The 21616-nt window shown below is 44.9% G+C and overlaps 1 protein-coding gene across 1 annotated transcript in view; it reads right to left on the reverse strand.

Annotated features, from left to right (window-relative positions):
• ITGB5 (integrin subunit beta 5) overlaps nt 1–21616 on the reverse strand; it is a 65579-nt gene that overhangs the window by 36906 nt on the left and 7057 nt on the right. The window contains exons 3-5 of the mRNA XM_088519577.1: nt 15076–15280; nt 9424–9673; nt 4486–4654 (exon numbers count right to left, since the gene is read on the reverse strand). Coding sequence (XP_088375703.1) covers nt 4486–4654; nt 9424–9673; nt 15076–15280 — 624 coding nt within the window. The remainder of the gene's footprint in view (nt 1–4485; nt 4655–9423; nt 9674–15075; nt 15281–21616) is intronic.

Below are 21616 nucleotides of genomic sequence, written 5' to 3' on the forward strand. Positions count from 1 at the left end.
GCCGCAGCGCACACGGCGAGAAACAGAGCTGTTTGCCTCAACAACACGGCAGCACAGCCAGGTTCCACAGTGAGCCAGGGCCTTCCCTTGGCCACCGTGCAGCAGAGATGCAGCCCAGCTCTTTCCATCCCTGCATGCACCTGGTGTGTGATGGGGACTGGCACTGCGCTATTTGCCTGCAAATAGGAGTCACAGCCCAAAGCCTTCTGATCTTTCAACAAATCTAACCCTTACTTCAGTTTAATAACAACAACTTCTCTAGTTTGCATTTCTTTCCCTTCCCCTAAAGGGAAAGATTTTTTTCTGAATGATCCGTGCAATGCAAGTAAGTCTGTAGGAATAAACCTTTGGTTGCACGTATCCTCTGTCAATTACCAGCACGGTACATTCTGGCTCATTTTGCAAAGTGGACTTTTTTGGTCTGGGAAACAGGAGACCATTCAGCTGAAGTGATCTCACTGAAAGAAAGGTGAAAGTCTTCAAGACAAAATGGAACTTCTTACACACTGGACCCAAAAGTCACAGTGGCTTTAATAATGTGAGAAGCTGTCCACCACACAGGAGCCCATACAGCTGTTTTCTTTGGGTATCCAAAGCCACCAGCTATGGTTGCCTCTTCCACCCTGAAGATCACTTTTTCCTTCCTTGTAGCCAACAGCAAAGGTCAAAACAGCAACAACTGCCTCAGCAAATCCCAAATCTCCAAATCCTATTAGAATAGCTGCAAACGACTGCATCAATATTTCCAAGCTTGAAAAATAAATTTTTGAATTCATACTTGGGCCTATAAAAAAGTACAATATCCAAAGACATCAACTGCTAGGAGACCCCATTGGACTCATCAATACATTAAACACAGCTAGTTTCTCAGATGACATTAAAACACCCGTTCTCCAAAATCTCTGTAGTCTTGCACTGCTCTGAAAGGCACCTAAGAGTCTCCCAGATGCCTTGGTCATGCCTGTGTGCTAATGTTTTGCAGGCACTATTCAAACCCACTTCAAAAGATGCTTTATTTTATAATCAATCATCATCTTGTTGCAGCTTAGTATGTAAGCTCTCAATCTTACATACACACTGCAAACCTGTGCAAGCTATGAAGCCTGCACTTAAAGAAGGGCAGAAAACCAAAATATTGCAAGTGGAAAAAGTAATTACAGAAGGTTGGTTAATATTCCTGGCTAACAATTTTAGCATCAGTACAAAGGTTTGCTGTCTCTGGTTCTTTCTTTGCCAGCAGAAAAAGATTTACCTTACCCTCGTCTTTCAAAAAGGAGCCAAACATGGGCCTGAGGATTAGCCTGTATTAGCACTACAGGCTTTTCCCACTCCTGGATTTAAAATCAGGCCAAAAAATGACTTCAGCATTACACTGCTCCTAGATGGCTCATGCACAAGAAATGCCCGATATGAAACACAGCAGAAAAATACCTGGGCAACAGATAGACAAGGATATTCCACGTGGCCAGCGCAGGACACCTCAGAAACAGGTTCTGATTTTCAGGAATTCCACAGCAATAGTTACAGCTCTGAAAAATGCCTTCATTTGAATGTCTAAAAGGGAAAGTATGTTTTCATCCAGACCTATTACAACTTTTTGGAGGTTTCAGACAAATGTGTGAGCTTGATCACAGCCCCATTGCTTTGAGGCCAAAGGATGAGACGTTCTCTCTCTTCACCCCAGGTACCAAAGTCATAATCCCCATGTCTAAAATGCTAGCCAGACCAGGAAAGGTTAGACCAAGTGACACAGTGCCTCCTGCAGAAGAGGACATTGGATTTGTTTCCCTGATTTCAGAAGATCTACAGGAGATAAACAAAAAGCCTTCCCATCCTGGAGACACTCCTGTATCAGTTTCTTGATCAGAGAAAACAGAAGCCTTTTTTTGTGCTAAAAAGAGGAATTCCTCGTTTTGCAACTAGCTAGAAGGAGCATACTTCTTTCACCTTGGCTCTCATCCTGGAGAGCCAAGAATGAGAGACTAGACTAGAGAGATCCAGACTCCAGACTAAACTCAGATTTGAGCCTGAGTTGTTACGTGACACTGAGGAAAAGGGGATTACAACTGAAGAAGTATTAAAGAAACTAGACTCAGGGGCACTTCCAAGTCTTGCTTCTCCTGTCTTCCTGCTCAAAGAGAAGGAAAATACCAAACTCAGACGTTGTCACACAGATGTTCCCCCTCTGTCACAAATTCTGCAGTTTTGCACAAAACATTCATGACCAACATGATGCATCGTCACAAAGACAGGCAATTTTTCACGCTTGTAACTGCCTAAGTCTTGGGTTTCAAATACGATATTTGGCAGAAACTGGAAAGAAATACAGCAAACTAGAGAGATGCACCAGGGTACAACAGTGACACTGTAATGAGAGACTCACCCTAAAAATCAGAGTATTTGCATACTTCTCTTGTTGTCCTGTGGAAAGCCAGCTCCTAAATTACAGAAACTACTGTCTGTGCAGGGTTTAGTCCCACTGATGCTTCATTATTGTCACTGCTAGATGCAGAGCATCATTTACTGCAGATAAAAGAATCACTTTCTAGCGAAGTCGTAAGGAAGACATATTTCATTGTTGCCCTAGATGTCCATTAGCTTCCACTTGCCCTGACCGCATTGTGTGCGGCTCCAACCATTAATGGACATGGGCCAGCACTCTGCTGCTGCAAGGAAATTAATCACTAAGCTCCTGTTTTGGCTACAAGGCTTCAGAGGTCAACCAGCTGGCCTGAAGCTTGGAGACTTCTAAGTCTACATACAGAGAGACTTTACTGCCCATGACTGTCTGTAATCAATATGCAGCTACTCCACCCTCAGCTAACACGCTGTCAAGCAGGCACACGTGGTCATGCAGCCAGTGCTTCCTCCTCACACATCATTTCTTTAACTTTGCTGCCTTCCAAGCTCCAGCTTCATCATCATGACTGCAGAAATTCTTCACTTATGATTTCCACATCATGCCAAGAGTTGTAATGGCACAAATTCTCTTTTTTCTCACCACTGCTGACTGTTTATACCTAGTCCTGATTTTAGGCCTCACCTATGAGGGAATCAAAAGCCATCTGCGCACTGAAGAGTTGTGTAGAGACTTTGCTCCCTTTGAACAATTTAAGACTGGCGCAAGTGTCCAGGTGTCTAGAATTATCCTGAAGGCTTCCTGACTTCAAGAACAGCCTTCATGACACAAACTGCAATATGTCTGTACAATAAGGAAGTACCCCCTTCCCGCCCCCCCTCCCTTCATTTTTGCAAAAAAAAAAAAAAAAAAAAAAAAAAAAAAAAAAAAAAAAAAGTCAAAGAAACAGCAAAAACAAAAAACATAAATGATGGGCAGCATAACTGAATCATTGTTCTGAGATTACTTTGCTCTAACCACTGATGCTACCTTTCAAGTTTAGACCTAGGCTAATGGTAAAGAGCAGCACTGTAGCTGTGCCAATAACAATATTTATGCCTGGGAGAGAAAAGATGACTGTTCAGAGGCATTGGATCCAACGATGCAGGTTTAGTCTTGTCAAGAGCATGAAGTATAAAATAAAACCAACCCAGGCTAGGAAAAATCTGTTTTCCCACTCAGAGATGGGGCACAACAGAGTTGCACAAGCCAGCATGAAACAGCTTCTGCAGAGGCGGCCTACCTCCCAGCCAGAAGAAAATGTGCTTTATCAAGAGAGCCACACAAAAACTGGACAGAAGAGCCAAAAAAACTAAGTCAGAGGGGAAAAAAACAACCACAGCCATTACTGGATAGCAGAGACAGTTGCGCAAATTGCAGGAGAAAAGCAGATAGTTGAGAGAAGCATTAATTCTTTTCTTTAACTAAAAGAAATACAGAGCAACCTACCTACTTGTTTGTCGGAGAAGAGATATTCCCCCTTGCTGAGCCCAGAACACGATTGAGCAGAGCTCTATGCCTCCTTGAGCCACGGGCTGGACCGCAACTTATTTTCACAGCAAACAGACCACACTAGGACCCTTGGGAGAAGAGAGCATCCCAGGCCAAAGAGCGATTCCTAACACATGCTGCTTCATTTAGGATGCGCCTGGGCCATGTCACTTAGGTGGGCAATGTGCTGGAAAGCCTCGAGGACATGGCTAACACTGCAGCAAAGCCAAGCTAACACCCTCCAGCTACAGATTGCTGTTGTTCTACCCATAAGGACACACATGCTAGTCCAGCACAAAACACATCAGTGATTCCCTTGTCAAGGGCATGTCACACAGTAGAAATTTCACATCTAGCGTCACACTCTTAATGAAGGAGGGCAGGTTATTTTACACAAGGAGGTGGAATAATCCTGCTCCACCAGCCAAACAGAGGAGGATCCTGCTTCAGGGTTGTACCACCAGTGCTGAAGCAGTAGCACCTGAGCACTGCTTCCAAAATCTGACATACCAAAGACTTATCCTAATCCAAAGATAATTCAGAAAACCACCTACTTTTTTGCTTTGCTTTAAAACCCAGAATTGAGAGCAACTCACCTTGCACACAGCAGCCTGTAAAATGGCATCAAAACCACCTTCTGGAGCATCTCTGTTTCGGGAAACCTTCTGTTTCTGAACTTCTTCATTGAAACGGTCAACTTTATCCGTTAAAGACAAGAGATGGCGGAAGCCAAAGGATGGGACACAGTTTGGGAACAGCTTGTAACTGGAACAAGAACACAGGAAGAGTGGTTAACTGAAGAGAAACGCATTAAGAGTCGAGAGTGGCTGAAGTCCCCACCTCTAACAGGCTGGCATTTGTTCAGAGGGATGAAGTATTTCCACACAGCTTTGTGCTTTGGTTGCTTTGACTTTTGGCTATTCACCATCTGCAGTTAAACTTATCTTTTCTCCTGTCCCCATCAGGAGCTCTGACCAACTGAAGTTGCCAGAAATCTCCCCGGGACTGAGCTCTGCTCACTGCATAAAGTCAAGAGTGGAGACGCCAAATATCTGGCCACACTGGAAAACACGACTCTCGAGTTTCAGCACTCGAAGGAAAGCTAGTTTTGACACAGGAGTCTGCAGCGCAAAGCACAGTGATGCAATGTGCAAATGCCAGCAGCCCAGATCCACCCCTTCCTATAGTTCAGTAGCTCCTCCAGGATGGCACTGGGAGCTGCCCCAACCGCTCTGCTCAATCAGCCAGGGGAACCAGGCACCACACACAGGTGCAATTGCTGCCAGCTACTTTCCCACTAGTTTGTGGTAAGAATTTTCTTCTCTGTCCTGATGTGCTCACAGTGCTTTCTGCTCCATGCCTAGCTCAGGTCACCAGGTATATTGCATTTATGCAGCAGGACATGTGTCCTCCAGCCCTCTCTGAGGGCCAGGCGAGCAAGTACCATGCCTGGTTTTCAGACTGCTGCAAAAGCAGAAAGGCAGAAGTAGCACCCAAAGTCACTACTTGGCAGGCTATAAAAACATTTTTCTTTAGGAGACTGTGGGCTGCTTTAGCACTCACAATGTGATTGAGAGCCCTCAGTAGAGGGATTCCTCCTGCATGAAAGTGGTGAATGTGTACAGGGGAGAGGGAAGGGTTAAGAAGAACATGTGTTTTAAAAGGAGTTAGACTGGCTCTAATTAATTGTTTTCTGCACTTTATCTTTCAAGATAAGAAAGAGGCCTCTGCTGACATCTGACCCCCTATGGTAAAGCTCTAAGAGGCTTTTTACACAAAGGAATATTTAAGATTTACCACCACTGGAAACCAAATTCCTGACAAGCCCGAAGCTTCATGCCACATACGCTCTGTGCGCTGCTCCTGGAGGCAGGGACACGCTGGTGGCCACCCACACACTCAGTTACGCTGCCGTGTGCAGATCTTGTCATACGTCAGGTGTGACTGCATTGCTCATGGCAGCAGGGCTTAGTCACTGCAGGTCAGTGCCAACAAATGGGGCTGCGGGCAGCAACCAGCCTGGCATCAGCACAGGGTTCAGACTTGTGCTCAGCTCACTCCCAGGGCCTGGCTGAAGAGTTTGCAAGGTTTAAAAGCCCTCTGTAAGTCCTTGCATAAGGTCTCTACAAACTTACCTTCAAATACATTTGTAGAATATGATACACCTGCCTGCTCCCTTTGCCAGAGTCCCAGTCCAAAGAGCAAACATTTAGGTAAGCTATATACTGAGGGGTCTCATCTCCTCGGGTCTTATGCTCTGCTCTCATCTCTCCAATATCCTGAAGGCTGATCATTTAATCCTGTTTCTGCACCTCAGAAGCTGGAAAGTTTGGTGCCAGAGCAGACTACAGCTACTTAGGTAACTAATTAGTGGCATACAGCAAAGCTGTAACCTCCGCAAGAAATATCACAGCTCTGTGTTTGGGTATTCAGCCAACCCCCTGCCTTCCTTAACCTTTGTTTTTCTGAGTTTTCTTCATCTTATCTTTCTTGGACTACTCCGAGTGCTCCTTGCAAGGACAGGGAGGGCCCAATCCCAGCTCCATAGATCTCTCCCCAAAGGAAGCACAAGTGAAACACGGCAGAAGCCCCAGCCTAGCCCGCAATGGGGAGCCAGAGACATGAGCCAGGGGGATACCGGAGGAGGCAGAAGGGAGCCTGAGCAGATCCTGGCACAGAAACAAGGGCTGCACATGCACAGGACCTGCACTGCGGGAAGGCTGTCACTGCACCCAGGTGGACAGAGTCTGCACTGGACAAGACAAAAAGAGTCATGGTGCAATTTTGCTTGCAGCTTTTTTTAGGTGCAAGCAGGCTGCTAGACAGACTGCTTTTCCACTAGAAATAATCAAAGGCAAAGCAAAACCCTATGCACAATGCAACTATCTGCCAAATCAGTGAGCAACCTGGTTTCAGGGAAGCAAAGGCAGCAATAAAAACCCGCCTGCAGAGCAGCAGAGGGAAGACAATGCCATGAGAAAACAATGCGGCGCTAGTGCCCAAGCGAGGACAAGGATGGATGGTGCCTGGAAGGGAGCACCCACATGAGCTGCCTTTGGCAACCCTCCCTAAACAGTTGCCCAAGCCCAGGCTTGCTTAATATCCCCCTAAACAGAAAGGCCTAGCTACAACCAGAGGGACATAAAGAGAGTCTAATCACAGCAGGAGAAGAAAAAGTAACAGCTCTGGATTGCTCCTGTTGAGGGACATCAGCATTTTTAGGCAGCCTCACTGCAAAGTTGCCCTGCTCTCAGGCGTGCCCTTCCCATCCCACACATTTCATTTTATTTTCCTCAGTAAAAACATGTCATTTCAATTACATCACATACAAGCAAAACAAAGTTTCCAAGCAGATTTTGCAGGCTGGAGTGAGGCCTCATCCCTAGGCTGCAAGCAACACATGCCCAGGACAACGGATACGACTGAGCAGGTTCACCTGAGGCCGCATCAGTTTTCAGGTGGGGACGAGATACAAAGAACACAGAGCATCGTTCTGGCAGAGCCTCTGCCGTCCTGGCTGGCTGCAGCAGGTGAACGTGGCACATGGGGAAGAATGGGCTCCAACATGGGACTCGCTGAGGGTGCAAATAGCTCTCTGCATAGCCAAGCATTCATTCCCTGCCAGGTTTATCCAGCTGGGGAGTTTTCATTACAGCAGCATCCCAAAGCTAGAAATGCAGGCAATACAGAATGGAAAATACTGTGCAACCCTGTTTATTCAGAGAAAGGGGGAGTAGTTGAAGAAGGAATAGTTTTAAAGGCATTTGTCAAGGACAAGGCTTTCATCTGGGCATTTGAGGAATCTCTATGCCCCATGGTTAGGAACTGAATCTACTTCAGCTGAATAAGCCCAATTATTTTCTGTTAAACCTTTTAACTTATCTAACATTGTCCAACTACAGTTGCGATGTGAAGTGGCACTCTTCCAAGGCACAGAAGAGAAAGGAGTTACCGTTCTGCCCAGTAAAGAATCCAGACAATTTCACGTCCTCAATAATTACCTGGGAAAAATTCTTCTGCTAGTCCAATGAGTGGAGAACCAGACAAAACACCTCATCTGAGCACCTGAATGTAGAGATGCTTTCAAAAAAGTAAATAAAAAAAATAAAAACCTAGGTTGGAGCTGCCTGTTTTCCAATAAAGAGTTGGATACTGCTGAAATCTTGTTAGAAAAATTTATGTTCTTTAGGCCAAGGTGGCACAATCTCAGGAGAACAGCTCACATATCTTCAGCACTGTTACATCCCGATTTGAAAGAGATACACCAGATGTTAGCAGCACATTCTGGACCCCTTGGAAACAACCTGGAAATTATGCTAGTGAAAGTGAGCCTATTAACAAAAGCCTTGCACTAATACAGGGCTTCCCTTTTCCTCTCTAGATAAAGTGGTTGAAAACAAGATGTGGATTATTTGTCAGGTTAATGTCTCATTAGATGCCAAATGCCTGGTCAATGCTAAAAGTTGGCCCAGGAGCTCATAAATAGTGCAAGGTCTCTTAGGCCCTGTCACTTAGGGGAGAAAAAAAAAAAAAAAAAAAAAAAAAAAAAAAACACTAAAGGATGGATGCTCACACGCCTTGGCATCAGTCAGTGATGTGATCTTTCCATTTAAGTACCCAAGAATGGCTCAAAAGTGCTAAATTTGCCACTTCTACTTGACTATACAAGATGCAAACCCCAGAGACAGATGAGATGAAGGCAGTACAGGACAGGGGCCATGAAAGTAAACAGCAAAGGTGGAATCTGCCACTCTATCTATCCTTTTATATCAAAATACAAAGGCATCTGAGCCTGGATACTGTCCACTTCAGCCTATCTCATTTTGGCATAATTCAATAGATTTGATCCCGAACTGTGACTGATACAAGGAGAACAACAAACAAAAAACCACAACAAGGCAGGCTGTGGTATTGCAAAGCAGACCATACAACTTGCAGGTCTTTACAGTTTACCTGTGCTCTCCTTGAGTACTTCTAAAGGAAAACTTGCTCAAGATCTCCAAAACATTTTATAATAGCTCATTAATCAGTCTTACAGGTCCTTACAAATCTCACTTCCCTCCAACCCTTTTGTTGGGAAGGTCTATTATATTGCCCCGTTTCCTTATCTGTAAAACAGAGACAAAGAGCTTAATTGATGTAATCAAGGCCAAACTATGACTCAGAACTAGGTCTAGAAATCAGGAATTTCTGGCTCTTGCCCCCTTTTTTTTTTTCTCCTCTGCTCTCCCTCCCTGCTTCCTCAGAAGCATTTTTAGGCTCCTCATACAACAATTTTACATATTTAGACACCTCCAAACAGCCACTGGGAAACTGAAACTGTCCTGTTCTGAATAACTTTGGAGCATCCCTGCAATAGCTGCAGCTAATCAGCATTCAAAAATATAGGACAAACATGGTTTATCATTTAATGCAAGAATTATAAGAAATGACTCTGCAGTCACAATCAAGCAGTGAGCCACTGGATGGGATCTCTCAGTTCCTCCTTGGTGCAAACAGTGGGCTTCTCCCTTCAGGGCACCACTACCACTTACCCAATGCAGGGGTTGTCTTGATATCTTGGTGCTGTGTAGGAGAAAGGAGAAATGTTTTTGTCCACAAAAGAGCCAAACCCCAACCGGAAATTGCTAGTGAGCTTCCGCATCTCCTCAGCCAGCTTGGTCCCCAGGTTGCGGATGTTGTCTAGGTCGTCGTTCATGGACAGAGAGAGGTCCATCAGGTAGTACAGGTCCACAGGATAGTCCTCCACTTGCCGAACTTGAACCCTGAAGGAGGTCTGGTCACCTGCACACGCAGAAGAGTTGAGGGCGATGAAAAGTGCACGACTGCTAGAAACGTGGATCATGCAGGGCTCCCTCACACCCACCCCACAGATGCACCCTCTGACCACGAGGGCAAGTATGCTCTAACAGCTCAGCCTAAATAGTACCATGCATTAGGCTTATAGTCTCTTGCAAAGTGTTTGACCCACTCTTCAAAAAAGTTTCTTGCAGCAAAAAAGCCAATAGCACAAGCGAAATCCAGACAGTTCACTTCCCCTAGTCCCCACAAACATACAAATCACTTGTGGAAAAAAAGAGGGCAAGGGAAACATTGTGTACTTTCAAATCCATTTCTTAGTCTGCATCAGTAAACAAGGGATGATTTGGGGTCCTTTTACGCTTATAGGATACCACACTAAAGAAAGACACTTATGCATTGAGTGTGTCCCCATTTTATTTTGGGGACAGGAATTGGGGTCCTTCCACTTTAACTGAAAGAATGTCTAAAAAGCAGACAAATAAAAATACTGCTGTCTCAAACTATTTACAGTCCTTTTTTGCAGAAAACTACAACAAAAAGGAAGCAAAGTGAACCTTAGACAGGAGGTTTCTGGACCACTGAAAGACCCTTAGCAAGCTTGCTTTAGTATGTCCTGCAAGCAACCAAAGGACTCTACATGAAAGATGAAAAGGAAACGGAGTAGGAAAAGGAAGAGGGCTGGGAAAAAAACATGTTGACAGCACAAGATGAATGCAAGAAGGCAAAGACGATAGAGTTGTGCAGAGAAGTCAAGGGAGACATAAAACAACACCTTTTAAGGGACAGATCTTCTGCAAAAGAGTCATGTCATCATCACTGTGCAGAAAGTAGGGCAAATGGGAAGCAAATGGAAAAAAATATTAATCGTAAAAGGAAATAACCAAAGTAGGCATGAAGCCTTCCAGTGGGGTAAGCACAAATAAGAAGTGGACAGGACAATCACAGGCTGCAGAGCAGGGAAGAGCTGGAAAGCCTTTTTCTTGGCATCTCCCTGGCTGCTTAGGCAGTTTGTGAGGTGCAGTTTCATCAAGAGGCTCTCCAGAAGGGGTGTTTTGGAGGGGAGCCCACCACCCACGCACCAAAGCACCAGCCACAGCACAGGGCAGTAGCTGACCCTTAGAAACAGGTGAACCAACCTCAGAATAAGCCACTGCTCAGGCAGACAGAGCTCAGTGGAGCTGGAGGACATGGCCAGTGCAAGCCTTACACTTCACCAGCACTGAGAAAGCAATCTGAATGAAAGCCCTAGGCTTGAGCACTGCCAAAAATCCAGCAAGTGGGAGATCCCACCTCCCTAGCTCTTGCCTCATCCCCTTTTCAAACTCAGCAGGTCCTCAGATTTGGTTCTTTATGATCAAACCTCCCCTTCCTTTCCACCCCTTCCAGCTTTCCACGGCCACAGCTAAACTTTGGTTACCAGCAGGTTCTGCAGAACTTTTTTTTTTTTTTTGCTTCTTCCTCCTTCCTCAGAAATGGAAGGCACATTTTTTTATTGCGAAAACATTTCCCTAAAACTTTTATTGTTCTCCTTATTGCTCACAGCACCACAGCTGCTCCCAGTTACTCTCAGCCTAAGAACATGCAGCAGCCTCCCTAAATTACAGAGCTGGGGAGGCAACACACCAAGAGCTTTACAGTCCAGCAAAGAGGCCAGGCACAGATATCAGGGGATGATGCTTCACTCCTGCCAGGGCTCTGTGTCCTGGTACCAAGAGGAAGGCACATGGGAAGCATGTGAGTTAAGGGTCTGGCTTTTTGCAAACCAAACTGAAGGAGTTCGGAGCGGGCTCTTTGCATTTCACTATCACTGTTATCTGATCACCTTGGCTAATTCAGTGTGGCTGCACTGAGGTTCCAGAAGAGTCAGAGGGAATATCTTGGTTTAGCTGTTTCAGGATCCCTCTGCAAGCCTAGATCAAGGGTTGCTTCCAAGTCAGGGCCTCTTTTATGACCCATAATTGCTCTCCCTGCAGCGTGAGCAATAAATGCGCCCCACAAAGGCAGAGGTACTAAGGCAGCCTCTGTATAACAGCAACACAATAGGTGACCAGCTGCCACACAGATACTTCCAAGATAAAGGGTGTAGGAAGCAGTAAACTCTCACAATAAATATTTCAGATAGGAATAGTACTTTCTCAACACAACATTCAGAGAAGTGGTTTGCAGCAGGATATAGATTAGCACAAGGCCTACAGTAAGCAGAGTTATCAAGCTGGCTAGAGCCAATCAGATCTGCCTCATGTTTTTATCTGGCATGCATTTTATGGGGAGGAGAGCAAGGAGGCCTATTTATATAGTGTGATACCTGTTAGCATTGATTACAGGGAAAGGAATGAGGAACTGCGGCTGCAATCCTGACTTTCGGAAATCAGTGCTGCAAGAACGTGTTTAAACTGGGCAAAAGTTCTTTCCTTCATCCATATTTTTCTCCATCCCTAACACATATTCCCATTGGGCTACTCAACCTCTTCAGGAGAGGTTGAGATCTGCTTCAGACCTGAGAGTTCCTGATATTTCAGTTTCCAAAAATGCTCTTCCTGGACAGATCCTAAGACAAGAATAACTAGATTAAATCCTAGACCCTGTGCTGTGCTAGAGAGAATAGTGGGAGTAGTAATCCATGAAAAAGCACTGAAGATAAGATTCTAGGCCTGCTTTTTCTTTTATTTCTAACTGCATAAATTGATATAATGATGTATTTAGGTATACATGCAAAAGAATGTTATTCTCCATGCATAATATTACTCTGACTCCTCTAGAAGGAAAAAAAAAAAAAAAAAAAAAAAAAAACACAACTCCTTTCTTCCCTACAGAGCACTGCCCACACTCTGCAGCTTTTGCTGAAGTGTTTTTCTTTAAAAAAATAATTCAGAAACATATTTTGGATACTGTCACACAGGCAATGCAGGAACCAGAGAAAAAGCTTTTGGCCAGCTTAAGAATGCAAACTTGACAATTACGCTTATCCAGAAAAAGCTCTTTTTTCTGCTTGGTGAGGCTTAAGGCTTAACAGACAATACAATGCAAATCTATTCTTTTTTTAAATTCCTTTTGGACTACTCATATTTCTTCCATCCAACCAGGGCACTCTGCTTTTATAGCTGGACCCAAGCTTAAAAAAGCCATTTAGTGAAAGCTAAATGCACGATCCAAAAGCTACCTGAATGAAGACATCAGTCTAAAGCCTTTGGAGATTAGCTCTGGGCACAGAAGTGTTGAGGTATGACTTATGGCCACAGGATGATTAGACCAAACTCCCTGGGTGGGAACATGAACAGCTCTCAACTAGCCACTCTGTTCTGCTTCTACTTAGTAGTCTAATAATAAAAGATCACAATCACCACAAATAGCTATGTGGATTCAGCTTTGAAACATTAAACTCTGGATGCATTAAGTTTTAGGATGGAATACAAAATTGTTATTATACACAGAATTAAACCGATATCACTCTTTTTGTCTTGGATCTATTGCGTGAAACAAAAGTCACTCCTAAACTCAAATTTTAAGGATAGCTTCAGCAGGAAATGTTAATTCAAGGGTTTAGGAAATCATTAGCCCTAAGAAAGATGGAATACTGCTCAACATCAAAAGATGGAAGATACTATTAGAGACATGGAGAAACATTCCCCCTCCTGCAGGGACTCCAATACTCAGCAGCAGGAGCACAGAAGGAGCTCCCAGATCAGATGGTGAGCAGGGCTACATGAACCTTCAGGGCAACTCCTCAGCACGAGGCACTTTCAAACAAGCAAACAAATGTGCTTCTAAACCACCCTGGCAGATCAATATAACCCAGTTACAAGAGGCTGGGTGAGCCCTGGCTGAGAGGGCTAAAAGACTCATTGGGAGACTCCTGCTCCTCTTTCCTCCGGCTGTTCCTTTTTTTTTTCCCCCCCGCTGGAGAAGCAGCAGTCTCAACTGTCTCAGCTTAGCTTTCCACTGTGCTTAGCTCAGCACAGCCAAAGCAGCAGCCAACAACCAGCCCCAAGGAATTCACATAGCCAAACCATCCTCGCGCCCTCTCCAAAAGCCTAGGAGTGGGCATCTGCGCTGCCCGTGGTGCAAAACTGCCTGTGCGGGCAGCTGTGGCACTTGCCAGGCACTGGCTGCTGCATGCGAAGGAGGCAAGATTTCAAAGCCAAGCTTTCCTCAACCAGCTTTTTCCACCAGCAGTTGCCTCAAGAAACAGGAGGCAATGACTCCTCTTTCACAGGCATCGCCTTATTTCATAAGCAGAAGCGATGTGCAATGTGCCTCCCTGCCCCAGCCTGCCCAGCCTGGCCTGGAGGCAGCCTCTGGCCTGGGCACACTCCTCGCTCCAGGCTGCCTGGTCTCAGCGCCCTGCTCTTGAGGAAGGCTCATCTAGAGAGGGATGCAAGGATGGACAATTTTAAGCTGGTAGCTGCTTTTAGAATTCTGAAGCAAGTTTCACTGCAGGTGAGGGTATGGGTGATGACACCAACAATAATGCTTAGAAAAATCTAGTTTAGAAAAACATCACTACTCTTCAAACCTCTACAATTAAACACGTTTAAAATTCTGCAGAAACTTATGCCTCTTAACGCTAGTAGTTTGCTACTGAAAACCAGCTCAAAACACTGCTTTTCCAGGACAAAACATCCTTATTTCATTTTTTGAAAGCTCATGAAAGCTGACGCAAAACAAGTTTCAAAAACCTACACCAATTGCTTATAATGAATCAAGCTTTTATATTTGCTTCTTGACTTTCCCATAAAGAGCTTTTTTTTCTTAAGAAGCCTCAGATGCCAAAATTTTTCAAGAATTCTGAACCCACATTAAAGACTCCCCCCACCAAGTAAAAACTTTTGATAACAAGCATACTTGCAGGGCTCAGTCTAGCCTTTCACTCTTCATTTTTAATTAAAGAAAAAGATTTATAGAAAAGTGATGGCTCAGGGGAATTAAACAGGGATATGGACATAGTCCCAGTTCTCAGTCAAAAGTTCAAATCTCAATCTAGACCTTTCTCATGCCTTTTTTTTGATATAAATACCAACAGAAAACAGACATGCATTTTTTTTTTCTTAATTTATACAAAAAGCCATCTCAGTGCCTAGATTCAAGCACTGTCGGGTCAGTGTCGGATCCACAGTTGTTCTAACTTCTTCCATCCACTGATGGCAGCTTTACTTTGAGCAGGTCTTTTGCAAATATTTGAAAGGGTCAAGACAAGTATTTATGTATGTTTTATATAGGATATAGACCCAGTTCTGTTCAAGACACACCACTGAAGTTCAGGGAAGGAGCCAGCAGCCACTTGTTTAACTGTCTTCAACATCACAGGCTATAACACGCTGTCAACATTTCCCCCCTCCAAGACCTCTTCTAAGCCAGAACACAGCTCAGAGCTGCCAGGGACTCACCAGGCCGAAGATTCAAGGAGATCTTTTGAGGCATTATTTGTGTAACATCCAAATGGGTCAAGCCAGAGCCCTTGCTGCTCAGAGGAATGTTCTTCACTATGTTAATGCTGCTTTTAGGGTTCTCGATGGCTCCTGTACAGCCATTTGCAATAAGGTTCTCTAGGAAGTCGCACCTCGACGTGATGGATTTTGTGCTGCCAAATTCCTAGGAGGCAAAGAATGAACAAAGAGAGAAGGAGAGATATCAGTCCCACAACAGGAGCTTTGTTTTGATGTGCTGGTATCCGTATCCAAAAGGAGATGACAAAGAACAGATGGTGTCATTGGCCGTACCTCAAAAGCTGCTAGCACTGAGCCTTGAGACTTTCAAAGAGAGATCATACAGAGGAATTGCTAAAGAAACATTGTGAAGATTTATGTACTGTGTTTCCAAACCCTCAGCATTTCAGATTCCAGGATCATAGATCTGCAAAGTGAATTTGCTTAGAAATCACTAACATGAAGATAACAGCATTTCTTTACCCCAGACACAGCAGCAGAGCTTTCTCCCAGCTCTGTTTTGGGCCATCTGAAAGCAAGATGAAGTGTTTGGTTTGTTGCCCAAATACCCAAATAGCCAATTCCCACATCTTTTAGAGGAAAAGATGGGAAACTTTTTTTTTTTTTTTTAATACAAGTGTGTGCATGTGTGTGTATATCACCCTAAAGTTACTTTTCAAGAAAGAAGAGTGAAGACAAGGGGATGATACTGATAGAAGCAGGGCAAACCAACCAACACAGAGGTAAAGCCAGCACCTGAAGCTGCAGACAGACTGGGTGGCTCTAAGGACCCATGTCCTCTCCTGTGTGAGGAGCAGCACATCCCACCACAAGCCTCGTGTCCCCCCTTCCTCAGACCTTTGCACTGCCAGCATTTGCACTGCACAATTGTGTGGAAAAATATGTATATACATACACACACACATATATATTTGCGACCACAGCAAAGGGTCACTGAGCTGGACCACAACCAAAGTGGGGTGACAGACAGGATAGGCAGAAAAGCTCCGAAGGACAGCAAGAGACCCGAGAGAAAATTCGTGGGAGGCATCAGTATGAGAAGAGAAAGGCTGTAGTTGCAGGCTGTAAAAGCAGCAACCAGGAATGAATCTGGGAGGCCTAGGAGATAGCCAGAGCAGCCTGTGGAGATGGTGGGGTGGGATTGACAGCCTTTCACTTCTGATACATGGGCTCCCCATCACAAGGCTCTCGCAGTCGGTAGCAGGTCAGCAAGCAGCCCGTGCCCGCAGCGAGCAGCGATACGAGCGCTCGGGCACGAGCACAGACAGCTGCCCGGAGGAGCCACCGTCAGAGCGAGACTCCCACTGGCTGTCCCCAGATATCCTTCAGCCCGCATCCCAAATCGGATCCGCGGCACACAATGCTCCTTTGTGTGGGGAACGCGCTGTGACAGCCAGCCGCACAATGGGGCCTTTTGCAGAGCATGTCCATTTGTTAGAACGCAATTTCTTTTTTTTTCCCCCCCCCCCCCTCTTCCCTCCAAAAAAAGGCCAAAGAGAACTAGTGACATCCCCCAAACTTATCGAGTTCTCACAGCTGATTTCTTATTCCCGCACTGTCGCAGTAGAGACAACCATGTTCTGCTCTGGGGTTGATCTTCTAAAGTTAAATGAAATATTGCAGAGAAGATGCTCCCAGCCACGCCAGCAATCTCCACTTCAGCTGCTCAATCAGAGCAGTGCTGTGCTGGGAGAGGAAAAGAAAACCACTTCCCCAGCTCATGAAAACACACAGCACTTCAGCACTGTTCCTTTCTATGGTGGCATCTGAAATATTTCACCAACACTCAAATCATCCTCCTTAAAATACCCTCATGCTTCCCCATTTAAGAGGGAAGGGGAAAAAAAAAAAAAAAAAAAAAAAAAAAAAAACAGAAGTGGAGGCTTAGAAAACTGGAAGACTGGAAGACCTGGCCACAACTCTTGCTGCAACTCGGTGCCAAAGCCCGGAGCAAAATCTGCTTTTTCCCCAATCCTCAGGCACACAGTAACAGGGGAGAGGCATTAATAAGGGGCTGAGATCCTGTCTTGGCCCTTCCCAACAAAGGTGCATGTTCCAGGCCTACAGCAGGGTCGTGGCCATCAGGTTTCCCCCCCACGTCGTGCCTGCAGCCCATGTCCACACTCATCCTCACCTCCAGCCTGCTCCAGGTGAGCCCAGGAGCCCAGGGCAAATCTCAGCTGTGCTTTCTCACTACGAGGGCCGAATGCTATTTGAAAAATGTTGCATTTACATTCCATATTCCAAAAGCAGTGTCCCGCCAGGGAGATGGCATGTCAGGCTGATATTAACATAAATTTTTTGGAACATGACATGTAAACAGATGAGTTTCCAAATAGGAGGACTGGGACCACTTAAATCATTAATGGCATGACCAAAAGAGGAGGAAAAAAGGCCTCCAAAATGAAAACATACGAAAAAATCACTTGCGACTGAAAACAAAGCCCAGTATTTTAAGAGCAACAAACTTAGGGAAATCTTTTAAAGTGCTTATTTAGGATCCAACTTCACCTTACATAAGAGAAAAGGCAAAACTTGACAATGAATACCCAAGCGCAGGAACTGGGCTGCAGGGACCAACTCAGGGCAGTTTTTAGGTGCTCACATTAGAAACCCAGACCCTTCACAGGGTGGAGAGAACAGGAATTCAGAGACTAAATCAAACACCATCCCTGACCCAAGCAGCATCCCTGGTGACTGACATACAGACCAGAGCTGGGCAGTATAAACACCAGCTCTACATGGACATAGCTAAACCACCTGTGAAGTCCACGATGGGGGTCAGAGCTTGGTGCAGACTAGCAGTTTGCAGCACACACCAGGAGCTCCCTGGGGTTATTTTCCTCCTGTGTCTGCACAGCCTCTAGCACTGGGGCTTTGGTCCAGGTGTCCCAGCAGCAGGGAGCTGAACCTGCACCGCTTCAGGGAACACTGCCACACTCTCTGCACAGAGATATGGCCCCACCATCCTGGTGGCCTGAGCTATGGCTTTGAGGGAGCACCTCTGCAGACAGATTTCCACGGGCCACTTCAGAGAGCATGGTCTGTGCCAAAAAAGCAAGATAGGCAGGACTGAGTGTGGCCAGGAACTCCTCTTTATACTCTAGAAATTAAGACTTTAAAAAAGAAAGTCCATATCAGATGTTTAGTGCTGCTCATGCAATTGAGGAATTCATCAAGCATTTCCAGTCATCCCAGGACTTGCTCCAAAGCCCTGGATGTTAATAGGGAGAAACCCTGAATTTCACAGGGTTTTGAATGGGGTATCATAACAGACAAGATGGATAAGAAGTCGAGCGAAAGGCAATTCTTGCTCCTTCCTGAGCTGCTAGTCCTTAGTAATCTGCATCTCATACCACCACGAGAAACATCTCTAGGTATGCATGATATTGCTTATATGGACATTCAGCTTCTCAGCAGGAGGTAGATAAGGGAATGGAGATTAAGCAAGAATAGAGACACATTTGCATGTGCAAAAAGATGGTACAAGCTGGCGAGCTGCAATAAATCTTGCAAAGCTGTAGAAGGTGGAAAAACTAGAAACAAGACAGTCTTGGCTCTCCTGGAAATATCTACCTCCACCTCTATTTCTGACCAACTATGTTATGGGCCAGTTCAGCCCAAGTTTCAGGCAGGAGAACATCCCTGTTAAGGGGTAGAAAGTAAAGAGGAAACCCACTATGGCTTGGGAGCAAATGGGAAAGAACCAGCCAGCTCTCAAAGGGCTGTGAAATACCCACATGTATTCAGCAGAAGTTCTCACAGTTAATGCAACTTTGATGTCCTGTTTCCTCTTCTTCCAGCCCCGGAGGAAGGCCGTGTTCCCCTGGCTATAATCTTGAGTGTAGAAAGCCCGAGTACATGTACAAGCCTGCCTATGGGCACAGCAGCAAAGAAACAGCAACTGCTGCAATGTATTTTTCCACAGACATTGTGGCCAAATTGCTCATTACCCAAAGGAACCAAATGAGGACAAGTGTAAAACCTGCAGGCAACTTTCTAAAGGTAACTGTGGAAAGCTCCCCTTTCTGCAACACCTCTGAACTTCTTCAGCTCCCACATCCTTCCTTCTTGACTAATTTACTGTGAAACTGGCCCAGATCGATGGCCACAGTGCAGCAACATTTCAGCTGTAGTCCAGCACAGACCCAGAGGCTTTTGTCTGCTGAAAAGCTGCATCACCAAGGGCAAAAGAAAATAGAACTCACTCAATGCTCTGATGCACTGAGCAAGGGGATGTGACGTAACTCACTTCCCAGTGGGATAGGGGACGTGTCCTTGGCTCCTATCCCCAAAGCTCACACCAACACCCAAGCATCTCCCTGGCACTAACAAACCCATTAGAGGGTCTCCCACAGCATACAGGAGCCACCTGTAAAATGGGCCTGGATTCATGGGCCTCTTTCTGGAGGCCAAAGGGCTCCAGAATAATCACTGCCCACTAACTTAGCTAACGAACCCCAGCTCCACGCTGGGGAACATGTGGTGGGAGGAGAAATACCAAGGCTCCCAGAGATTCAATGAAAAAGCATGAGATATTTTGAGCAGTAAAGGATATTACATAGATCCAAAACAAAAATGCAACCCAGCAATGTGCTTTGTCAAGACACTGATTCAAACATCCACAACTTCTAGGCAAAAAGGATGCTCAGTCAGAACTTCACAACCTGGTTTTGTTCATACCAGAAACACTGCAGTGAGTTAGATGATCAGAATGCATAATGGCACACAAAAATGCAGTAAGTATTCCCTAACAATTACGGAACAAATTAAATAGTTTCATGCTACAGAAAAGCCTGAGCTCAGAAAGATTGCACCTATTAATCTGTATTAATTCTAGCATCCTGCTAAGTACTTTGCAAATAAGACTTCAGCATTAACAACTAACCAAGATCAAATGCAGACAAGTTAAAAAAAAAAAAAGTTTGGAAGTAAAGCTTTCCAAAGCAGACACATTAAAAAAATGGAAATCAGAAGAACTTGAAACATCATACACACATCAGTTTGACAGTTTTAAGATAAATTGCTTAGTTCATGTAATAAAGAGGGAGAACAGCACTTACAGTATAGCTAACTCCTGACTAGACATGTCCTAAGTCATTTCATATCATTTCTGCTTTCATCAGTTCAATCCTGTATTAATTCAGCCAGAAATATGCTTTCATTTTTTGTGCAAAAATTGGAGGCATTCCCCTTGGGAACATCCTTGATTTTCCTTCCTCATCCTCCAGGCACAAATTGCTGAGATAAGGAAGACAGCACACATGCAACCTGTTGGGAAGCAGAGCACATATCTGGGGAAATTTCAGTTTAATGTATTAACTGGAATATATATTTTACATGTATTTACATATGTAATACATAAGTGAAAATAGGAGCACATTGACTATGCTCACACTCCTAAGGAACAAAAGGAAACAAAATAATAGTAGCACATCACATAGCTCACACACACACTGTGCCCCTCACTGCTCCTTCTGAGGCTTTTTCTTGTCCCACTGCAGCCACTCTAGGTAGTTCCACAGTGAACACAAATGCCTATCTGTCTATTGCACCAAATTTAGCAGAGCCTAAAAACCCATGCCCTAAGCTGCTATGGTAAGTAAAGCTCCTTCCAGAGCTCTCTGCTTCCTCTAGTGAGCCTAAAGGACCTTGATAATCCCAAGAAACCTGATGCCACTGCAGGGAAGGAGAAAAAACCCGCACACCAACAAGCTTCCTCCTGTTCCCCCCACAAAACCCAGGCTGTGGAAGGGATCACAAGAACAACAAGGGCCAATGTGCAACTTCCAGCCACAGTATTTCATCAGTACTCATGTTGGCAATTTGTAATCGAGTATGACAGTCTTCTGGAATTTGCAGAAAAAGTTGAGGAATTTTCTCAGATTCCAACAAGGTTGGAAAGGCTGCAGCAGCCTCAATCACTAAAGAGTGCAGTATTTCCCCACCCAAACAGCTCTGTTTTAAGGCAGACTCAGGAGACAGTTAACACCACACGTTTATACCTTTGCCTTTAAGAGTAATTTAAACAGATCACCCCATTTAAGTCCTGCCTTTCAAGGTATTCCGTGAGCCAACAGAATCAATGGTTGCTTCCAAATTTCTAACAGCCCACAGGCTTGCGGTTAGCTCACCACCCCTGGGAATGCCAGGGCTGAATGGATACCAGAAACTGTTATCATCGAGTCATCCATCATCACCATCATCCCCTTTGATGGGAGCAAAGATGCTGAACATGAGCAGACAAGAACAGTGGCCAATTCAGCTGAAGGGGGAGGGATGCACCCTAGACTAACACGTCACTGGGTGCTAAACTTTTAAATTTATAGCATGACTATTCTGCCCAAACTGTCTTTAGGCATGCTCTGCCCCTACCAATACAAAGCAACATATTTATTTTTATATATATACATAAGGAACCTTAACCCACCTTTGAAGAGAGCAGGATAGTACTCCCTGCCTTCATCACAAACAAAAGAAG

This window comes from Tinamus guttatus, unplaced genomic scaffold, assembly GCF_059628265.1.
Source record: "Tinamus guttatus ecotype Peru unplaced genomic scaffold, ASM5962826v1 Tinamus_guttatus_pri_ptg000060l, whole genome shotgun sequence".
Classification (NCBI taxonomy): domain Eukaryota; kingdom Metazoa; phylum Chordata; class Aves; order Tinamiformes; family Tinamidae; genus Tinamus; species Tinamus guttatus.